General features: G+C 41.4%; 1 protein-coding gene across 2 annotated transcripts in view; it reads right to left on the reverse strand.

The window, feature by feature from the left end:
• Positions 1–5,713: 5,713 nt before the first annotated feature.
• LOC111956111 (nuclear factor of activated T-cells, cytoplasmic 1-like) overlaps positions 5,714–18,054 on the reverse strand; it is an 86,998-nt gene continuing 74,657 nt past the window's right edge. For both annotated transcript variants that reach the window (XM_070436348.1, XM_070436349.1), the window contains exon 11: positions 5,714–11,591. In XM_070436348.1, the coding sequence (XP_070292449.1) occupies positions 11,536–11,591 (56 nt within the window). In that variant the 3' untranslated portion in view covers positions 5,714–11,535. The remainder of the gene's footprint in view (positions 11,592–18,054) is intronic.

Raw genomic sequence — 18,054 nt, forward strand, 5'->3', positions numbered from 1 at the left:
AGCAAATAGCCAAACATAAATGCCCTAGTTCTAAATGAGTGGAAGAGGAAGTCTATGAAAGACTGTGTTGCATCGCGAGGAAGATGGCGAGATTTAAATTGAGGATGTCCAATGTTCTCTTTGCTGTAATGGAGATCCACAGACGTTTTGWGATCACTGGAACTCCAACAATATCAACGGTTGGAAAAGGGCTCCATAGGCAACCTGGGTGTGGGTTTTTCTTGTGCTGATAATTGTCAAATTATTGTCATTTGTCAGATTATCAAATTGCTGGGCTACGAACTCCATGTCTTCAGGTTATGTTAGAYGTCTTGACAGAATAGGTCAGTCATCTGTCACTTTCATTCTGTAGCTTAGCAGACTTTCTGTTCAGATGAATAAAATACCCCGATAACATTAAAGGGGCAATCTGCAGTTCAACTCAGAGGTTCWACCCACCACTGTRTTGGTAAATAGCTGAGGGATGGAGTTGGAGAAATGTAACCACTCTCAAATGTATAGTCAGAGCTACYGGGATAATTAAGCTTATATTTTGGGTTCTGATAGGGAACGAGAGTTTGAGTTATATTCTTTAAGAATCAATGGGTATATAACATATTTTAAAGTCCAAAAATGTATGTARCAATCACGGATTTTTCTGCATACACTCATTTCTTAAAATATCAGAAAATGTGATTTACACACCAGTGTGTTTAAGAAAAAAAGTTTTAGCTTCCAAAAATAAAGGTATTATCAGCAATTGTACATTACTTTGTAATAATAAAAATACTRGTTCTTTAATTTGTTACATTCACTGCTAAAATGGACTAAATTTGACTAAGAAGATGTGGTCCTCAAGCTTTTGACTGTGATTTGGTGGTCCTCGGAACAGAGAAGGTTGGTAACTGCTGGTCTACACAAATTAATAAAGTTGTGTTAATCCCAACATTTCATTCCAATTATAAATGTATAATGATTTATGCATCACATTGTTGCTGTGGATTTTCCTTGTACACACAATTTACAGTACAATATGTGAGTGGTAGACCACATGTAACAACACCTGCACAGGATCGGTACATCCGAACATCCCACTTGCGGAACAGGTAAAGGATGGCAACAACAACTGCCCGAGTTACACCAGGAATGCACAATCCCTCCATCAGTGCTCAGAGTGTCCGCAATAGGCTGGACTGAGGGCTTGTAGGCCTGTTGTAAGGCGGGTCCTCACCAGATATCACCGGCAACAACGTCGCTGGTTATACGCTGTACCGGCAGGATAGAACAGCAGCGTCTGGTAAGACAAGGGGCGGCAGGTTATGTATTTTTGTAAATAACAGCTGGTGCACGATATCTAAGGAAGTCTCAAGCTATTGCTCACCTGAGGTAGAGTATCTCATGATAAGCTGTAGACCACACTATCTACCTGGAGAGTTTTCATCTGTATTCTTTGTAGCTGTTTACGTTCAACCACAGTCAGGCTGGCACTAAGACAGCATTGAATGAGCTGTATTCCGCCATAAGCAAACAAGAAAACGCCCACCCGGAGGCGGCCAGAAAACTCTGGACCACCTTTACAACACACAGAGACGCAAACAAAGCTCTCCCTCACCCTCCTGATTCCTGCTTACAAGCAAAAATTAAAGCAGGAAGCACCAGTGAAAAAGTGGTCAGATGAAGCAGATGCTAAGCTATAGGACTGTTTTTCTAGCACAGACTGGAATATGTTCCGGGATTCCTCCGATGGCATTGAGGAGTACACCACATCAGTCACTGGCTTTATAAATAAGTGCATCGATGATGTCGTCCCCACAGTGAGCATACGTACGTACCCCAACCAGAGGCCATGGATTACAGACAAGATCCTCACTGAGCTAAAAGCTAGAGCTGCCGCTTTCAAGGAGCGGGACTCTAACCCGGAAACTTATAAGAAATCCCGCTATGCCCTCCGACGAACCATCAAACAGGCAAAGCGTCAATACAGAACTAAGATTGATTCGTACTACACCGCCTCTGACGCTCGTCGGATGTGGCAGGGCTTGCAAACCATTACAGACTACAAAGGGAAGCACAGCCGAGAGCTGCCAAGTGACACAAYCCTACCAAATGAGCTAAACTACTTATATGCCCACTTTGAGGCAATTGGCACTGAAACATGCATGAGAGCACCAGCTGTTCTGGAAGACTGTGTGATCACGCTCTCCGCAGCCGATGTAAGACCTTTAAACATGTCAACATTCACAAGGCTGCAGGGCCAGACGGATTACTAGGATGTGTACTGCGAGCATGCGCTGACCAACTGACAAGTGTCTTCACTGGCATTTTCAGCCTCTCCCTGTCCGAGTCTGTAATACCTACATGTTTTAAGCAGACCACATCCTAGTAATCTTAGTGCCTGTGCCCAAGAACACTAAGGTAACCTGCCTAAATGACTACCGACCCGTAGTCAGACATGAAGTGCTTTGAAAGGCTGGTCATGGCTCACATCTACACCATTATCCCAGAAACCCTAGACCCACTCCAATGTGCATACCGCCCCAACAGATCCACAGATGATGCAATCTCGATTGCACTCCACACTGCCCTTTCCCACCTGGACAAAAGGAACACCTATGTGAGAATGCTATTCATTGACTACAGCTCATCATTCAACACCATAGTGCCCACGAAGCTCATCACTAAGCTAAGGACTCTGGGACTAAACACCTCTCTCTGCAACTGGATCCTGGATTTCTTGACTGGCCGCCCCCAGGTGGTAAGGGTAGGTAACAACACATCCGCCACGCTGATCCTCAACACAGGGGCCCCTTAGGGGTGCGTGCTCAGTCCCCTCCTGTACTCCCTGTTCACTCATGACTGCACGGCCAGGCATGACTCCAACACCATCATTAAGTTTGCCGATGACACAGTGGTAGGCCTGATCACCGACAACGATGAGACAGCCTATAGGGAGGAGGTCAGAGACCTGACCATGTGGTGCCAGGACAACAACCTCTCCCTCAACGTGATCAAGACAAAGGAGACCATTGTGGACTTCAGGAAAAAGAGGACCGAGCACCCCCCTATTCTCATCGACGGGGCTGTGGTGGAGCGGGTCGTGAGTTTCAAGTTCAATCACCAACAAATTAACATGGTCCAATCACACCAAGACAGTCGTGAAGAGGGCACAACAAAACCTATTCCTCCTCAGGAGACTGAAAAGATTTGTCATGGGTCCCCAGATCCTCAAAAGGTTCTACAGCGGCACCACCGAGAGCATCCTGACTGGTTGCATCACTGCCTGGTATGGCAACTGCTCGGCCTACGACTGCAAGGCACTACATCAGTACATCACTGGGGCCAAGCTCCATGCCATCTAGGATCTCTATACCAGGCGGTGTCAGAGGAAGGCCCTAAAAATCATAGACTGTACCGGAGCGCCAAGTCTAGGTCCAAGACGCTTCTAAACAGCTTCTACCCCCAAGCCATAAGACTCCTTAACATCTAATCAAATGGCTACCCAGACTATTTGCATTGCCCCTCCCCCTCTTTTACACCGCTGSTACTCTGTTATCTATACATAGTCACTTTAATAACTCTAACCACATGTACATATTACCTCAACTAACCGGTGCCCCAGTACATTGACTATTGTTATTTTACTGCTGCTCTTTAATTACTTGTTACTTTTATTTCTTATTCTTATCTGTATTTTTATTTTTTATTTTTTTTAACTGCATTGTTGGTTAGGGTCTCGTAAGTAAGCATTTCATTGTAAGGTCTACACCTGTTGTATTCGGCGCATGTGACTAATAACATTTGATTTGATTTGATCTAAAACAGCACTGACCACCACTGAATTCTATGTACACTAATCTTCCTTCATTGCCATGGGTTGAAAAACGTGTCAATTTTCTGAATGAATCAAACCACTGTTTTCTTTCTTTCGTGCATAAAGGCCCTCCAAACCTGTTTTTTATGATTCATCAATACTTTCCTAAACCTAAATCTACAAGATCAGAGTATTTTTTAAATCTACCAATTGGTGCTGAAACAGAGACGAGTAGGCTGTGCATAGCCTATATTGGACCCGTTCTCTCTATATCTAGTGAGTCTGTTGATAAAATTATAACTAAAAGGTACAGCATATTTAAAGGGATGGTTTAATTTGAAATTACAAATGCTATTCAATCAAAATTCTACATCTGCTGGCCAGCAAGTGGGAGGGTTGTCAGCGGTTGCATTCAGTTTATTCAGAGCACGCATGATAGCTACACCTGCAGAGTGCCTTACATGTCTGAAAAAGATAAGTCTGAATACCAAATACTGAGAGGAAAGGCGGTCTTAGAAGATCAGCAGTATAGCTCGATTGAAATGTAAAGTCAACGTTCCCTAATACACCAGACAAGGCCTGGGTTCAAATATCTGTGTATTTGAGTATCTCATACTTAAAATACTTTGAGTATTTTCAAACACACAGCCCAAAACAACTACTTTTATTTGAATGGCTATTTGTAAAAACTAAGTAGACTGACAAATTATATTTGACAGTATGTTCAAATACCTGGGTTAAAATGCATTGGGGTGTATTTGAGTCGGTGTACTTGAGTTTTTCAAATACTTCCCGYTTGTATTTCAAAATACATACAAATATTCAACTACTTGTCATTTCAAATGAAATAATTCTGAATACTTACTTTGAATGTATTTGAAAGTAATTGAGGTATTTGAACCCAGGTCTGCACCAGTAACGAGTCATGCCTGACAGAGAGAAGCTGGCCACTGGATGTCAGTATACACCATACTAACACCTTTTCACATAGGAGACATTGGACTTTCAGTCTCATTCAACATCTGTTTATTCTTCTGTTTATTTCCTAACATCTTACAGTAGCCAGAGATAATACAATAGCTGCCAGTTGAGGACTTGTGAGTTGAGGACCTGTTTCTCAAACTGGACACTGTAATGTACTTGTTCTCTTGCTCAGTTGTGCACCGGGCCTCCCACTCTTTCTATTCTGGTTAGAGCCTGTTTACGCTGTTCTGTGAAGGGAGTAGTACACAGCGTTGTACGAGATCTTCAGTTTCTTGGCAATCTCTCGACTGGAATAGCCTTCATTTCTCAGAACAAGAACAGACTGACACGTTTCAGTAGAAAGGTCTTTGTTTCTGGCCATTTTGAGCCTGTAATCGAACCCACAAATGCTGATGCTCCAGATACTCAACTAGTCTAAAGAAGGCCAGTTTTATTGCTTTTTTAATCAGGACAACAGTTTTCAGCTGTGATAACATAATTGCAAAAGGGTTTTCTGATGATCAATTAGTCTTTTAAAATTATAAACTTGGATTAGCTAACACAACGTGCCATTGGAACACAGGAGTGATGGTTGCTGATAATGGAACACAAGAGTGATGGTTGCTGATAATGGTCCTCTTTATGCCTATGTTGATATTCCATAAAAAATCTGCCGTTTCCAGCTACAATAGTCATTCATAACATGAACAATGTCTACACTGTATTTCTGATACATTTTATGTTATTTTTATGGGCAAAAAAAATTGCTTTTCTTTCAAAAACAAGAACATTTCTAAGTGACCCCAAACTTTTGAATGGTGGTGTATATGTCTGTCTGTGTGTATATCTATATAATGTATTATTAAATTTAACTGAGTGTATTATTAATTAACTGAATATAACTCTCTAAAATCTAAACTACATGAATGTAATATTCAATATAAATAATTGAGACAACTGTAGCATTCAAAAGAAGGTGTTTATAATTGACAATACATACAGTACATGAAGCAGAATTGGAGCCCACAAAAAAAAACTTTGAACAATTAATCTGCATATCTGAACAATATAATAGTCAACTTTTCAGTAAACATGGCTTCGTTAATTTCCTTTAAATTCACGGATTAAGACTTAATATAAAAGAGCAGAAAAAAAATGCAGTTATAATAAGGGAACTTGTGCGAGCTAATGATACAATGAAGCAAAAATCTGATTATTTAGCGTGTATTCAGTCTAGCTATTGTGCATTCTACAAACTGAATCTTAGAATACTATATTTTATAGTGTATTATATAGTTAACCATTTAGTAATATGAGGAGCTACATGAAACACTGGAATAAACAAAGTACATGCTGTAAAAATAAATACATACTTGTAGAAAAATGTAAAAGTTTTTGATCTCCTACGTGAGAATATTGCTTTTCACCATTGTTACCAATTCTTTGGATTAAAGGAAATAATAAATTTACATAAGAGACACCTTTTTCTATTACAGTCTTAAAATGCATACATTATTTGAGAAACAAACGCTATACCAGCATATTGCATAGGTATCCAGGAATTATTTTCTAATTGACAATTTAACCAAAGTGAGATGATTTCTTCTTTTCATGTGAATGAAAGAATGATTGCTAATGTACGTTTTACCAGATTTCCCCACTGTTTGTACAAGCGAAACAAAAAAAAACTGAATTTCAGGGATGGCATGATTAGTGTGGCGAAAACCTGCTATATATGCTCTATCCCATTCACATATTTTTTCAGGCATCATTCTTTCCCTCAGTATCTTGTAGATAAGAACTACACAACTATGTAATAACTATGTAAAGGAAATTCATTTTTGTTAGCATATGGCAACCATATGAAGCAGAAGCAAATCAAGCATTGGCCAGTAAGCAACAGAGTTATTATCACAAGCTGCCTATTGGCTAATCAAGCATATGAAATGCAAACATTGCATTGTCCCAACAGGACAGAGGCAGCACTGGTACTTGAGATTACATTTTGGCTTTCCAAAAGGCACTAGCCTTGAATATCTTCAAAATCCTCTCGACAACATAGCCAACACATTGCCCTAGTTGTATTTCCTTAAAATAAATATACACCTGAACAGATTGAGGTCTTTGTCTTTTATAAGGCATGTGCTTTTAACTCCCTGTACTCAAGGACTCAATGTTGATGCCATTTCTCAGTCCTTGGGTGACTTGAAGAGATGGCTCAAGTCACAAATATACAAAGCTGTACTAAACAGATCAAAAGCAAAATTGAACATGCTCTCTAAAATGCTATCATTGGTGAGTGTGAACAAGTGCTTAAAGGTCAACTGCCCCTTGGAACCAACTTCACTGGTTTTAAACGGCCTATGTGGCATCGATATGAGTCAAATTCATTCTAGTGTCAAAATTGACTGCAAAGTGTAAATAGAWTTTTTTTTATTATAAAGTCAGTCTCGTCCAAAACAGAGTTTTGTAAGTGCGTTCGTCACGATTTACTAGGTGGTTGGGTATGGATTARTTACATGGCCACTTTTGCAGATGATGCCCAATTGCCTAGAGACAACACGTTGTCGTACCATGTGGACATTTTGATGTCAAGTCTGCATATGGATACAACACACGCACGGTTCGCTCAGCAAACAGGAGTGAAAATAGTCTACCATAAAGTTGCCGCAAACTCCCAATGCATTTCAACAATATTGCCAGATGGCCAGGAATAGATTGTACCCGACACAGTCAATTCTGCTGCRTGTCAACCGTCAAACGACTGGTGTTGGTGAGTATGTTAGCTAAATAGATAAGAGGTACTAGCTATCTAGTATCTACTTTTGGTTAGACATAGGGTGTGAAAAATGCCATATTTGACTATCATAATCCGTTCAAAAGTTATTGGTGTTTTTACCCTTGTAGGATGGCCAAAATTAGGATGACTAAATCAATGGAGGCCAGAGAAAAAAATTGGTAAAAAGTTTGGAAAATTGCATTGTCATCTAGGCTGGATTCTGTGCAAGAATTAAGGCTACTGGCTACCTCACTTTCCTGTTGAAATCATATATTTTCTCGAATCCGCAGGACATAAAACAGGTAAGATGGATATTGATTTTGAGATATGGCATGTAGTATTTTCATATTTTAGTGTACGCTTTTCATATTAATTCGAAATTCCTATTTTAAAATAACATTTCTCACAAAAACAAACTTATCTCTGTGAAATGTCACTGAGCATATACCAAGCGTTTTATTTTCAAAGCTTTTTATATTTAATTCACCGCTATGTCAACAGAGCTCAGTGCTTATTATTGGATGTATTAGGTTACTCATGTTAGAGAAAGACCCAACGGAACGAACATAAGTAATCACATTTGTCTTGGTAAAATTTATTTTATAACGTAAGGAAGTGAAATTTCATCACCAAAGCACGTTTTCACCCACTCTGGGCATGACACCTTATTATAAAACATTATTTGATCATGCTAGCGAGCCAGGCTAGCTGTGATACCACAGATGAAAGGGGAATGATACTGTAACTAGATAAATACATTACTCTAACGTGTAATGTGATGTAGCATGTCAGAGGAAGATGTGCATAGCTCACGTTAGCTAGCTACCTTGGTAACAACAGATAACTGTAGCCCATTGGCATTAGGGTCAATAACAGGGCAAGCACTTGGATACTAGCTTGTTAGTTAACCATAGGATGTAGACAGCTTGTTTTCAATAATGTTTTAACTCGCACTGGATAGCTAATGTTACGTTAGCTAGCTAGCCAATTCATTGCAACTCGTACAAAGATATGATAACTAACCCGGATTTGCAAGTTAGGTCTCTAGCTAGCATTCGGGGGCTTTGTCTGCTAACCCAAAACAACATGCCTGTTATCATAAAAGTTTATCATGTCTTCTCTAGAGCAAAAATAAATGTAGGATGGCACTTGTGTACTGTAAATATAGCTATGGCTCTGGCAGCAAATAGCAAAACATATCAGTAAACATTCAGCAATGTAGACAGCTGGTTGCATAGCAACGGCATCAGCGTCACCGGCCTGAATCTATTCCGTAGTTACAGTCCCTCTATTAGCATATAAATTACTTACAAACTAGAGAAAATTATTCTTCTTGCTATATTATTCAGTGATGATATGTTATTCCATTCACAGGCTACACACAAAACCTGGTGGATTTGTTGTTCAGCAGCTTCGTGAGTAACCCCATACCATATTAGGAGCTGTTACAGAAGGCTGAGGCAGTGGTGAGGCACCAGTCCTGCTTCAGAGTAATGGAGGTCACATTTGGTCTGGTCAATGGTCAAAATTACTATCTGTCCTGAAATTCACCTAATCACCATTCATAATATAATGAGTGCCGTGTATATATGCATGTATTGTATGTTGTAAGGAGGTGGCCCCTTCCACTGTGCCAATGGACTACTCCTGGGCCCCAGTGAGTAATGCCAACCAGTCAGTGCCATGCTGGCACGTGTCCCTTGGGAATTAGCTATGAATCAGGATTGGCTATGGCTATGTTCAACCGTGAAATAACTGTTGGCTTCCATGACTATATAGTGACAGTCTTTCTCCCTCCCTTTGTGATATAGAAGCTGGGTCCCATATCGGAGCCGAAGTCGGGCTCCTTCATGACCAGTATCTGTGACGAGAGGGGCCTGGAGCTGATCTACACTGCCATGCCCATCAGGCATCGGCAAACACCTCGGAAGGGACAAAAGGTGATTACTAATAAGACAGTACATCGCAAGTGTTTAGTAATATCACCCTTTCGATACATGTCACTCGTTAACTCTTCCTCATTTTTCTACAGCTGGGCAGAAGAGACGCTTTTGAAATGGAGTCCTCTGACTGAAAGACAAGTTGATACTGATGTCTGAATTGGGAGAGACGTTGCACTTAGCATTAAAATTATACAAGACACATCTATTATTTTGTGTCATCTTTTGTTACTATTGAATTGAATGGTACTATCAATAGGGGGGAGGGACACTGTGTATTCTTGAAACATGTCAGGGAACTCTTGTCTTATACGGGACACCATACAGGAAGGTACAATATTTGCACATTATCAGAACACTTCTTCTACAGTATTATGTGAAGTATGGTTTATTATACATAGAACTGTTAAACTTGAAAGTTACCAAAACACTTTGTTTCGAATATCTACATACGTTTAACAATTGCACTCTTCTCATATTACTCTGTAGGCTCCTGGATGGAGCTTTGAATTGGTCAGTTAGCCTACAAAGTGGTATGAGAAGAGTGCCATTCTCCTGCATCTCACATCTGCCTGTAGTTATTGAACTCTGCCTGCAGGACCCATGGGCTGAGGCAAACTCTGTCATATCCAGGATGGGCTGTCATGCACTCCACCCCTCCTGCCCCCTGACTGCACTTGTCTATAACCTGTAATACATTACATAGATTAAAGGGACCTCCTCGCCCAGATATTTGCATGTCAGTGTGTGGTTAGACAGCCAAATCCTTAGATTTGGCCAAATAGAATGCCGTTCTGGTTAGACAGCTGAAGTTGTACTCTACACAACTTGTTTTTAACTGCTAGCTAAGTGTAGCCACATCAATATGATATTTACATTATACAATACTTTGTCTCTGTAACACAAACTCATCCCTTTTGGTGGGGGGGGTAAATGTCAAGCTGGTCTATGTTTGTGCAATGTCAAGATGTAGGCTAGGTGACACCTGTTGTAGGGATATTAGTAGTTTGGGGATTTGTCCCCCTGGGAAAGATGTAACAGTGGACATAAGGAGAGATGAGACAAAACTAGCCAGTTATAGAATATTGTGTTGGTGGACAGCTGAGCTGACTTAAGACCAGGCGTTCAACTCTCAGTTTAAACCATTTCCACGGTAACATGCATTACATGACTTGACGAAACACTGAAACTAAGTTCTAAGCTACTTTCGTAGCAAGGTGTTGTAGAACAAGTGTCTTATGAAACACATTCCAGACACTGGCACTTGCCATAACTGATTTGCCATAACTGATTTGACAGAGAAGTATTAGCTAGATAGCTGCAGCCGGCTATCCTATCACCAAGCTACGCTAGCTACCTGCTGTCAGCTTGACTGAACACAAGCTCACACAAACTGTAGAAGTGAATTAGCTGACCATCTTGAGAAGGCGAGTCAGTCAGGAGGGGAGAAGTCCTCAACTTCAAACGTTGTTCTCTCCATAGCAAAGCTAGCTTGTTTGTTGTGATTCCGCTAGCATTTCTTTATGAGCATTGATGAAAAACAAGGCCAAATCAGGAAGTGCAGTCGCCCTTTAATTCTCATCATTTCCTATTTCCAGTCAAAGGCACTTATTTTGGATGAAATCATCTCATTGAAATGCCAGATACACAAAACAATCTGAAGCACTGTACACAAAACGTACACGTAGGCACTGAATCATTTACAATATCTGCAGACAGAAGTAAAAAATCAAAATTCTTGGTCCACTAAAAAGTATACTTATTTGGGTTGAGGCTGGAAGGTGCGGTGCTGCATAGTACGCCTGTTTTTATTTTCTGAGAGATCAGCCATTTCTTCTCATCTTCAATCTTTATACAATGGCGAATCTTCTGAAACGGCATCTTCTGAAAGGCACACATTAGATTCTAATCTTCAAGATGCTCAATCTCTGTTCCCCTTGGTTGTTTTTTGGCTTCCTGCATACTGTAGTCCAAGCATGCAGACGTTGTAACAAATTATTGGTACAGTATGGTATTTCCCTTTCTTCTGCTTCAGTCCTCCTGTGTCCATGATGAAAGTGGTGCTACGCATGACTGTGGACAGAGATGCTTGAGAGGTCGTTCCTGATGATCTCATTAACTGTGAAGAAAGGAGAAAGATGTCAATATCTCCCAATCTACATCAAAGCATCTCCGGTACATTCTTAGAAAAAAGGGTTCCAAAAGGGATATTCGGCTGTGCCCATAGGAGTACCCTTTTGGGTTCCATGTTAAACCCTCTGTGGAAAGGGTTCTACATGGAACCCAAAAATGTTCTACCTGGAACCAAAAAGGGTTCTTCAAAGGGTTCTCCTATGGGGACAGCCAAATAACCCTTTTAGGTTCTAGATAGCACTTCTTTTTTTAAGTGTATAGTTCATAGTATTTGAGAGATATAGCTAGGTGTTTTAGCAGGTAATATGTCATGATGCGTTCAGTGTGCAAAATATAGTCATTTGTTGAAACAGGAAAATAAATGGAGTCTTGTTAACACCGATGAATAGAAGTCTCAGACTGTTTGGTTTGMAGAGGATGCAGCTTCTTGCCCTCTACAAAGGATCCAAATGCACTTGTCATGCACTTGTCTCTCCCCCTTTCCTGCCTACTGCCACTCTTTCAGTGTTCCCACAGTCGGAGAGCCTGTCCCCTTTTATCAGCTGTGTTCTTTGGCTGATGGGAGGGAAGTGACCAAACACCGAAGGGACCAATTGGAACTAAACAACCCCTCTGAAAAAGAGGATGGAAAAGGCAGCCATCTTGAATGAGGAGTCCACCATGAACCAGCCCTGTCAGACTCACCAAGAGGACCTGACTCCCTTTACAGTGCTTTTTCTGGCAAGCCTTATCAGATCTGGAGTCTGGAAATATTTCACAATCTGGTAACATCTGCATAACCTAAAGCTTTTAGCAAGAAACGGTCTCCTTCATATTAGAACAAGCTATGCCCCTTCATTACTTGAGACCGAATCACCATCTGTGTTATAGTTGCTTCAGTATCTGTATATAAATAAACATTATTTTCCTATGACGATGATAGGATAAAGGGTCAATAGTACAAGGCACTTCTTTTCATTTCATCACAGACACCTGATTGAGGAGCTTGGAGGAAAATTCCTTACTTGATKGTTTTTTTTTTAATTCAGAGGATATATCATTTAATAGTACTGAATGAACCAGCACCACGATCATTTAACAGCCTCTGTCTGAATCCCAAATGGCACCATAATCCCTAAATAGTGCACTACTTTTGACCAGAGCGCTATGGGCCCTGGTCAAAAGTAGTGCACCTTATAGAGAATAAGGTGGTATTTGGGACTGAGTCTCTAACCACCTCGGCAGCAGCTCCTCRTGGACTCAGATCTAGCCACAGGCCAAGGATGTGTCTCACAGCTCCACCTGGTAGCAGCCAGATAGGAAATGAGGGGAACACCCCTGGAGCCTGGTGGTGGAAGCCAAGCCCACGAGCATACAGAGGAATTCCCTTTGACCGGACACTGGCCCTGCACCATTAGCTCGCTCCCATTACAGCCAGGAGCTGGGGCCTGGAAAAGCAGTCTGGAATTGTAAGATTCCCTCCCAAAAAAATGGGGTGGTGCTTTTTTCATCTATTGTGGTGCGGTGCAGCTCTTCCCTGTGTGGCCCAGCCCTGACACAGCCACTTCCTCTCAGCCTTCTCCCTTACTTCCCTGCACAATAAAAGTGACAGGGTGTGCCTAGCAGTGTTTGGCTGGTCCCGGAGGTGTTTYCATGGTAGAGAGAAGTCTTTGGGGTCCAAACAATGTGCAGGTCAAACTAATTTGACATGATCACAACCAATGGTATAAATGTACAAGGGACAGAGCTGAATGTGAGAAACCGAGACCCACATAAGCAGCCAATAAATTAAACTAAAAAGAGGCATTCCATTACATGTTCAGGTATTTCGAAGACAAATCACTTGAATTTTGATAATAGGGAAGCTCTTTTATTATGGCTACAGAGTACAGTACAAACTTCCCTGAATCTGGGCCGTCAAGTTGTCTAGACATAAAGTTAATATGTTTGGCCAGCTGATTGACTGCTATTAATAAAGAAATAGGAAAACGATCTGTGTTGGCTAAATGACGGAGTAGAGCTCTCATACGTGTGTGTCATAGAAACACACAGACACACACTATTATGTGTCTTTGAAGACAGGGGTGTGAAATGTGATATGACTTCATGAGGAACTTGGCAAGAGCATTTTTATTCAGGTACATTAAATCACCTCTTGATCTGCCATAATAGTGGATCTAGAACAAAATGGCTATTCAGTTTCCAACGGTTCACTTCTGTGCTAAAGTTTTATCTTTGTACTACATCACCAGCAGACGATTTCCAAGCCCATCTTTCAGATATTAGCAAAGCATGTGCTAGGAGAGCAGGATCTTTCAAGGGAGACCTTGGAGTATTCCCATTCAGTAATATGGAAGATCTGTGCTTCTGTGGGGATAATGTACCATACTAGGCCTCAGCTTGAATTTGATTGAAATCTTTAACAACTCTATTCAGTGCAAGTCATATTGACATCATTACATTTTCTAATGCATACACAAGGTGCATAGCTTCATTTCAACATGATCTTCAGAGCCCCACACTACTTCTTAGTCTTTGTCAGCAGCAAGGTGTATAGCTTGGCCTTTCAAAAAGAATAGCCATTAACCACAAAGTGAAGAAATAACCACATCCTGAAATGGACCCCCACCCCTTCACTTTATTCTACCCAACCCCTTCACTTTATTCTCCCCAACCCCTTCACTTTATTCTCCCCAACCCCTTCACTTTATTCTCCCCACCCCTTCACTTTATTCTCCCCACCCCTTCACTTTTTCTCCCCAACCCCTTCACTTTATTTCCCAACCCTTCACTTATTCTCCCCAACTCCCTTCACTTTATTCCCAACCCTTTCACTTTACCCCCCACCTTCACTTTATTCTCCCCACCCCATTCACTTTATTCTCCCCAACCCCTTCACTTAATCTCCCCAACCCCTTCACTTTATTCTCCCAACCCCTTCACTTTATTCCTCCCCCACCCTTCACTTTATTCTCCCCACCCCTTCACTTTATTCTCCCCAACCCCTTCACTTTTTTCCCAACCCTTCACTTTATTCCCCAACCCCTTCCCTATTCTCCCCACCCTTCACTTTATCCCCCACCCTTCACTTTATCTCCCCACCCCATTCACTTTCCCCACCCCTTCACTTTATTCTCCCAACCCCTTCACTTTATTCTCCCCAACCCCTTCACTTTATTCTCCCCAACCCCTCACTTTATTCCCCCACCCTTCACTATATTCTCCCCAACCCCTTCACTTTATTCTCCCCACCCTTCACTTTATTCTCCCAACCCCTTCACTTATTCTCCCCACCCTTCACTTTATTCTCCCCACCCCTTCACTTTATTCTCCCCAACCCCTTCACCTAATTCTCCAAACCCTTTCACTTTATCTCTCCCAACCCTTCACTTTATTCTCCCAACCCCTTCATTTATCTCCCCAACCCCTTCACCTTACTTCTCCCAACCCTTCACTTTATTCTCCCCAACCCTTCACTTTATTCTCCCCCAACCCTTCACTTATTCTCCCCAACGCCCCTTCACTTTATTCTCCCCAACCCCTTCACTTTATTCTCCCCAACCCCTTCACTTTATTCTCCCCAACCCCTTCACTTTATTCTCCCCAACCCCTGCCACATGTGTCCTTCCCAGAACTCAGACCACTGGCCCGGCCGTCAGTCGTCTATTTGATCTGGCATTAACCTTCTCTGCATCTGGAGGTTATGGGATATCCTTTTCCAAACTCAAACAACCAGGGACGAGTTGTGCTCCAACGTCTCGATACATACAGTACATACATCAAGTCATGATGTCAGACATAAATCTGAGACATTAATACAACAGAAACATCCACACCATATCATCACCTGCCCATTTAATGACCAACATGGTGGATGGATTACGGAGGTTGAATAGATTTGCAGAAATATGCCACATATGGTTCAATAGGTTCTAGATATCTGCTGAATAGAGAAAATATACATCTGTAAAAACATTGTATTTTAAAAAGATTGACAGCAGTTTACATGAATCTAAATCTGGGATTGATTATTAAATGTAAATGTTGAGTTTAATCCTACAGCGCTGTAACAAGAACAAGGTCCCCCTTTCTGAATCAGTGCTGCTCATTTTGACCCTGCAAAAGCAAGCTGACCCACTGACTACAAGCAGAAAACACGATGGCTTACCCCCACCAAGCCCACACCGTTGTCTGTTTACGTCTGTTGCCATGGACTACATTTCATTCTGTTGCCACATTTCATGTGAGGGATCTAATTGAAAAAATCTAACCGTTGATCTGTGTATGTTTACGGATGATTCAGGCTCCCCGCCCTCAACGCAACACTAAAAATAGCCTCCCATATGAAAGTGACAGTAGCATGTGGAACTGGTTACTATGACGATGTTCAATACAGAGTCTTTCGATAGAGACATACTGYAAAACTCTGTGTTGTTCAAAGCAAACAACCCAGATGGGAATTTCTTGTGTGAATGGCAAGGACCGCCAATGAAGGGACGGACGAAAACAATGACTCTGAACAGCTAGAGAAACAAAGTCAGTCACACCATTCACAAAACAATTAGCAGAACAGCGCTGTTAGCCCCATTAAAGGGTTCCAGAGCATCAACAACCGTGCCAATAACGAGTGTTTCACAATACAATACATCTGTACTACAGGACAACCGGTCCACTAACATGCTAACTACCACCTTTAAAACCTATTAATATTCACAGAAAAAGACAAGCCCTGAAACAGTGAGGAAGGGTGGTGGACATGCACGTCCTCCAGAATATGGCCACATAGCTGGGCCAGGCCACAAGCCACAAGATGTTCTTGGCCCGTGCGGGCTGGGGCTCCTGCTGTATTACTGTTAGTCAGTTCCTGAGTGCAGTCGGCTAGTTCAGCAAGTCACCCTGTATTACGCCAATGAAAACACTTTTCCAACCAGGTATTTTATACATGCAAATTGCCTGAACAATGGAGAAATACTGAAATACGGGAAAAGGCTTAAAAATATATATATGAAAAAGGAGGGCAAGTGAGAGAGAAAGAGAGAGAGAGCAAAAATGTTACCGTGCGGATAACATTCCATATCAATATCTGGAAATGCAGCATTGACTGCCGACTTCTCTGTGAACAGTATAAAACCAGTTGGTATTCAATATTGGATCATGGTAATCCAAAAGCCACATCATATCTCCTAACCAAAACTGTAAAAGTGGTTTTGTTTCCTTCCTTAGGTTGAGAATGTTTACCAAAATGTTGAGGGAATCACAATCTCAAGCTATAACCTTAACCTCCCTCCCCTCCTCTCCCTCGGGTCTCTCTCCTCTACTACCCCTGGCTCTCAGCTGTGACTTTACAGTAACATTACACTATGTGCCCTGGTCCTCTACTCCTCCACTGCCTCAGGCCACCGTGGCAGCGGGCTCAGGCAGCATCCAGAACGCACAAGCTCCAGTCAGTAGCTTTTATAGCCACGTGGCCTAGTCAGAGTTTCCATGAGGAAAGAGGTTTGGAACGTCCTACAGGAGAATCTGGGAAATGGTAGACAGACAGGGGGGATCCTTAGACTGTAGGTTAAAAGATAGCACGGTGAGGGAGACACTGGGATGATGGAAGATAGGGATACCTTTTGGTGGTGTGGTAGGACAGTTATTAAGCATGGGGGTCAAAATATTAGAGGTCTGTTGTATACAGCTTTGTTTCACACTAAAATTGAATGTATGGACATTCCATTAAGACATTAACATGGAGTGGCAGGTAGCCTAGTGGTTAGAGCGTTGGGCCACTAACCCAAAGGTTGGTGGATCGAGTCCCAGAGCTGACAAGGTAAAAATATGTCATTCTGCCCCTGAACAAGGCAGTTAACTGCTCCTAGGCTGTCATTGTAAATACGAATTTGTTCATAACTGACTTGCCTAGTTAAATTWAAAAAAAWATATACCGTATCTCACCATTTTAAACTAATAAAAAGCTAGGAAGTATGACTTCAGCGGCCAAATCTAATGATAATTTTCACAAATCAAATTTCCTGTTAGTGCTGAAACTAATTGAACAGAATAAGTTACTAGTCCATGGACAGTAGATGTCTCTGCAAAAAAGAAAAATATTATATTTGTCTATGTGAACTTTAACGAGCATGGTCGACAATGAATTAGTGTACCACCACACCTGAGTGAGTCAATAAAATACAAATCCACATATAACCGTGCCAAAACTCTTGTCCATATTACTGTAATTTAAACCTCATTCATAACAGGTCATTCAGCCTGACATGGAAAAAGATAAATCAACAGAACGTTCGGTAGGTAAAATTTGAATTGCTAGACATTTTTTAATATGTATATGTGTTGACTAATGGAGAAATCTGACATATCATTTCACTCAGTGCTCTATTCAATACCTCTCCTGGTCCAAATTCACATGTAACCGTGCCAAAACTCCTGTCCACATTACTGTAATTATACCTCTCCTGGTCTAAATC

Source organism: Salvelinus sp. IW2-2015, linkage group LG31 (assembly GCF_002910315.2).
Source record: "Salvelinus sp. IW2-2015 linkage group LG31, ASM291031v2, whole genome shotgun sequence".
Classification (NCBI taxonomy): Eukaryota; Metazoa; Chordata; class Actinopteri; order Salmoniformes; family Salmonidae; genus Salvelinus; species Salvelinus sp. IW2-2015.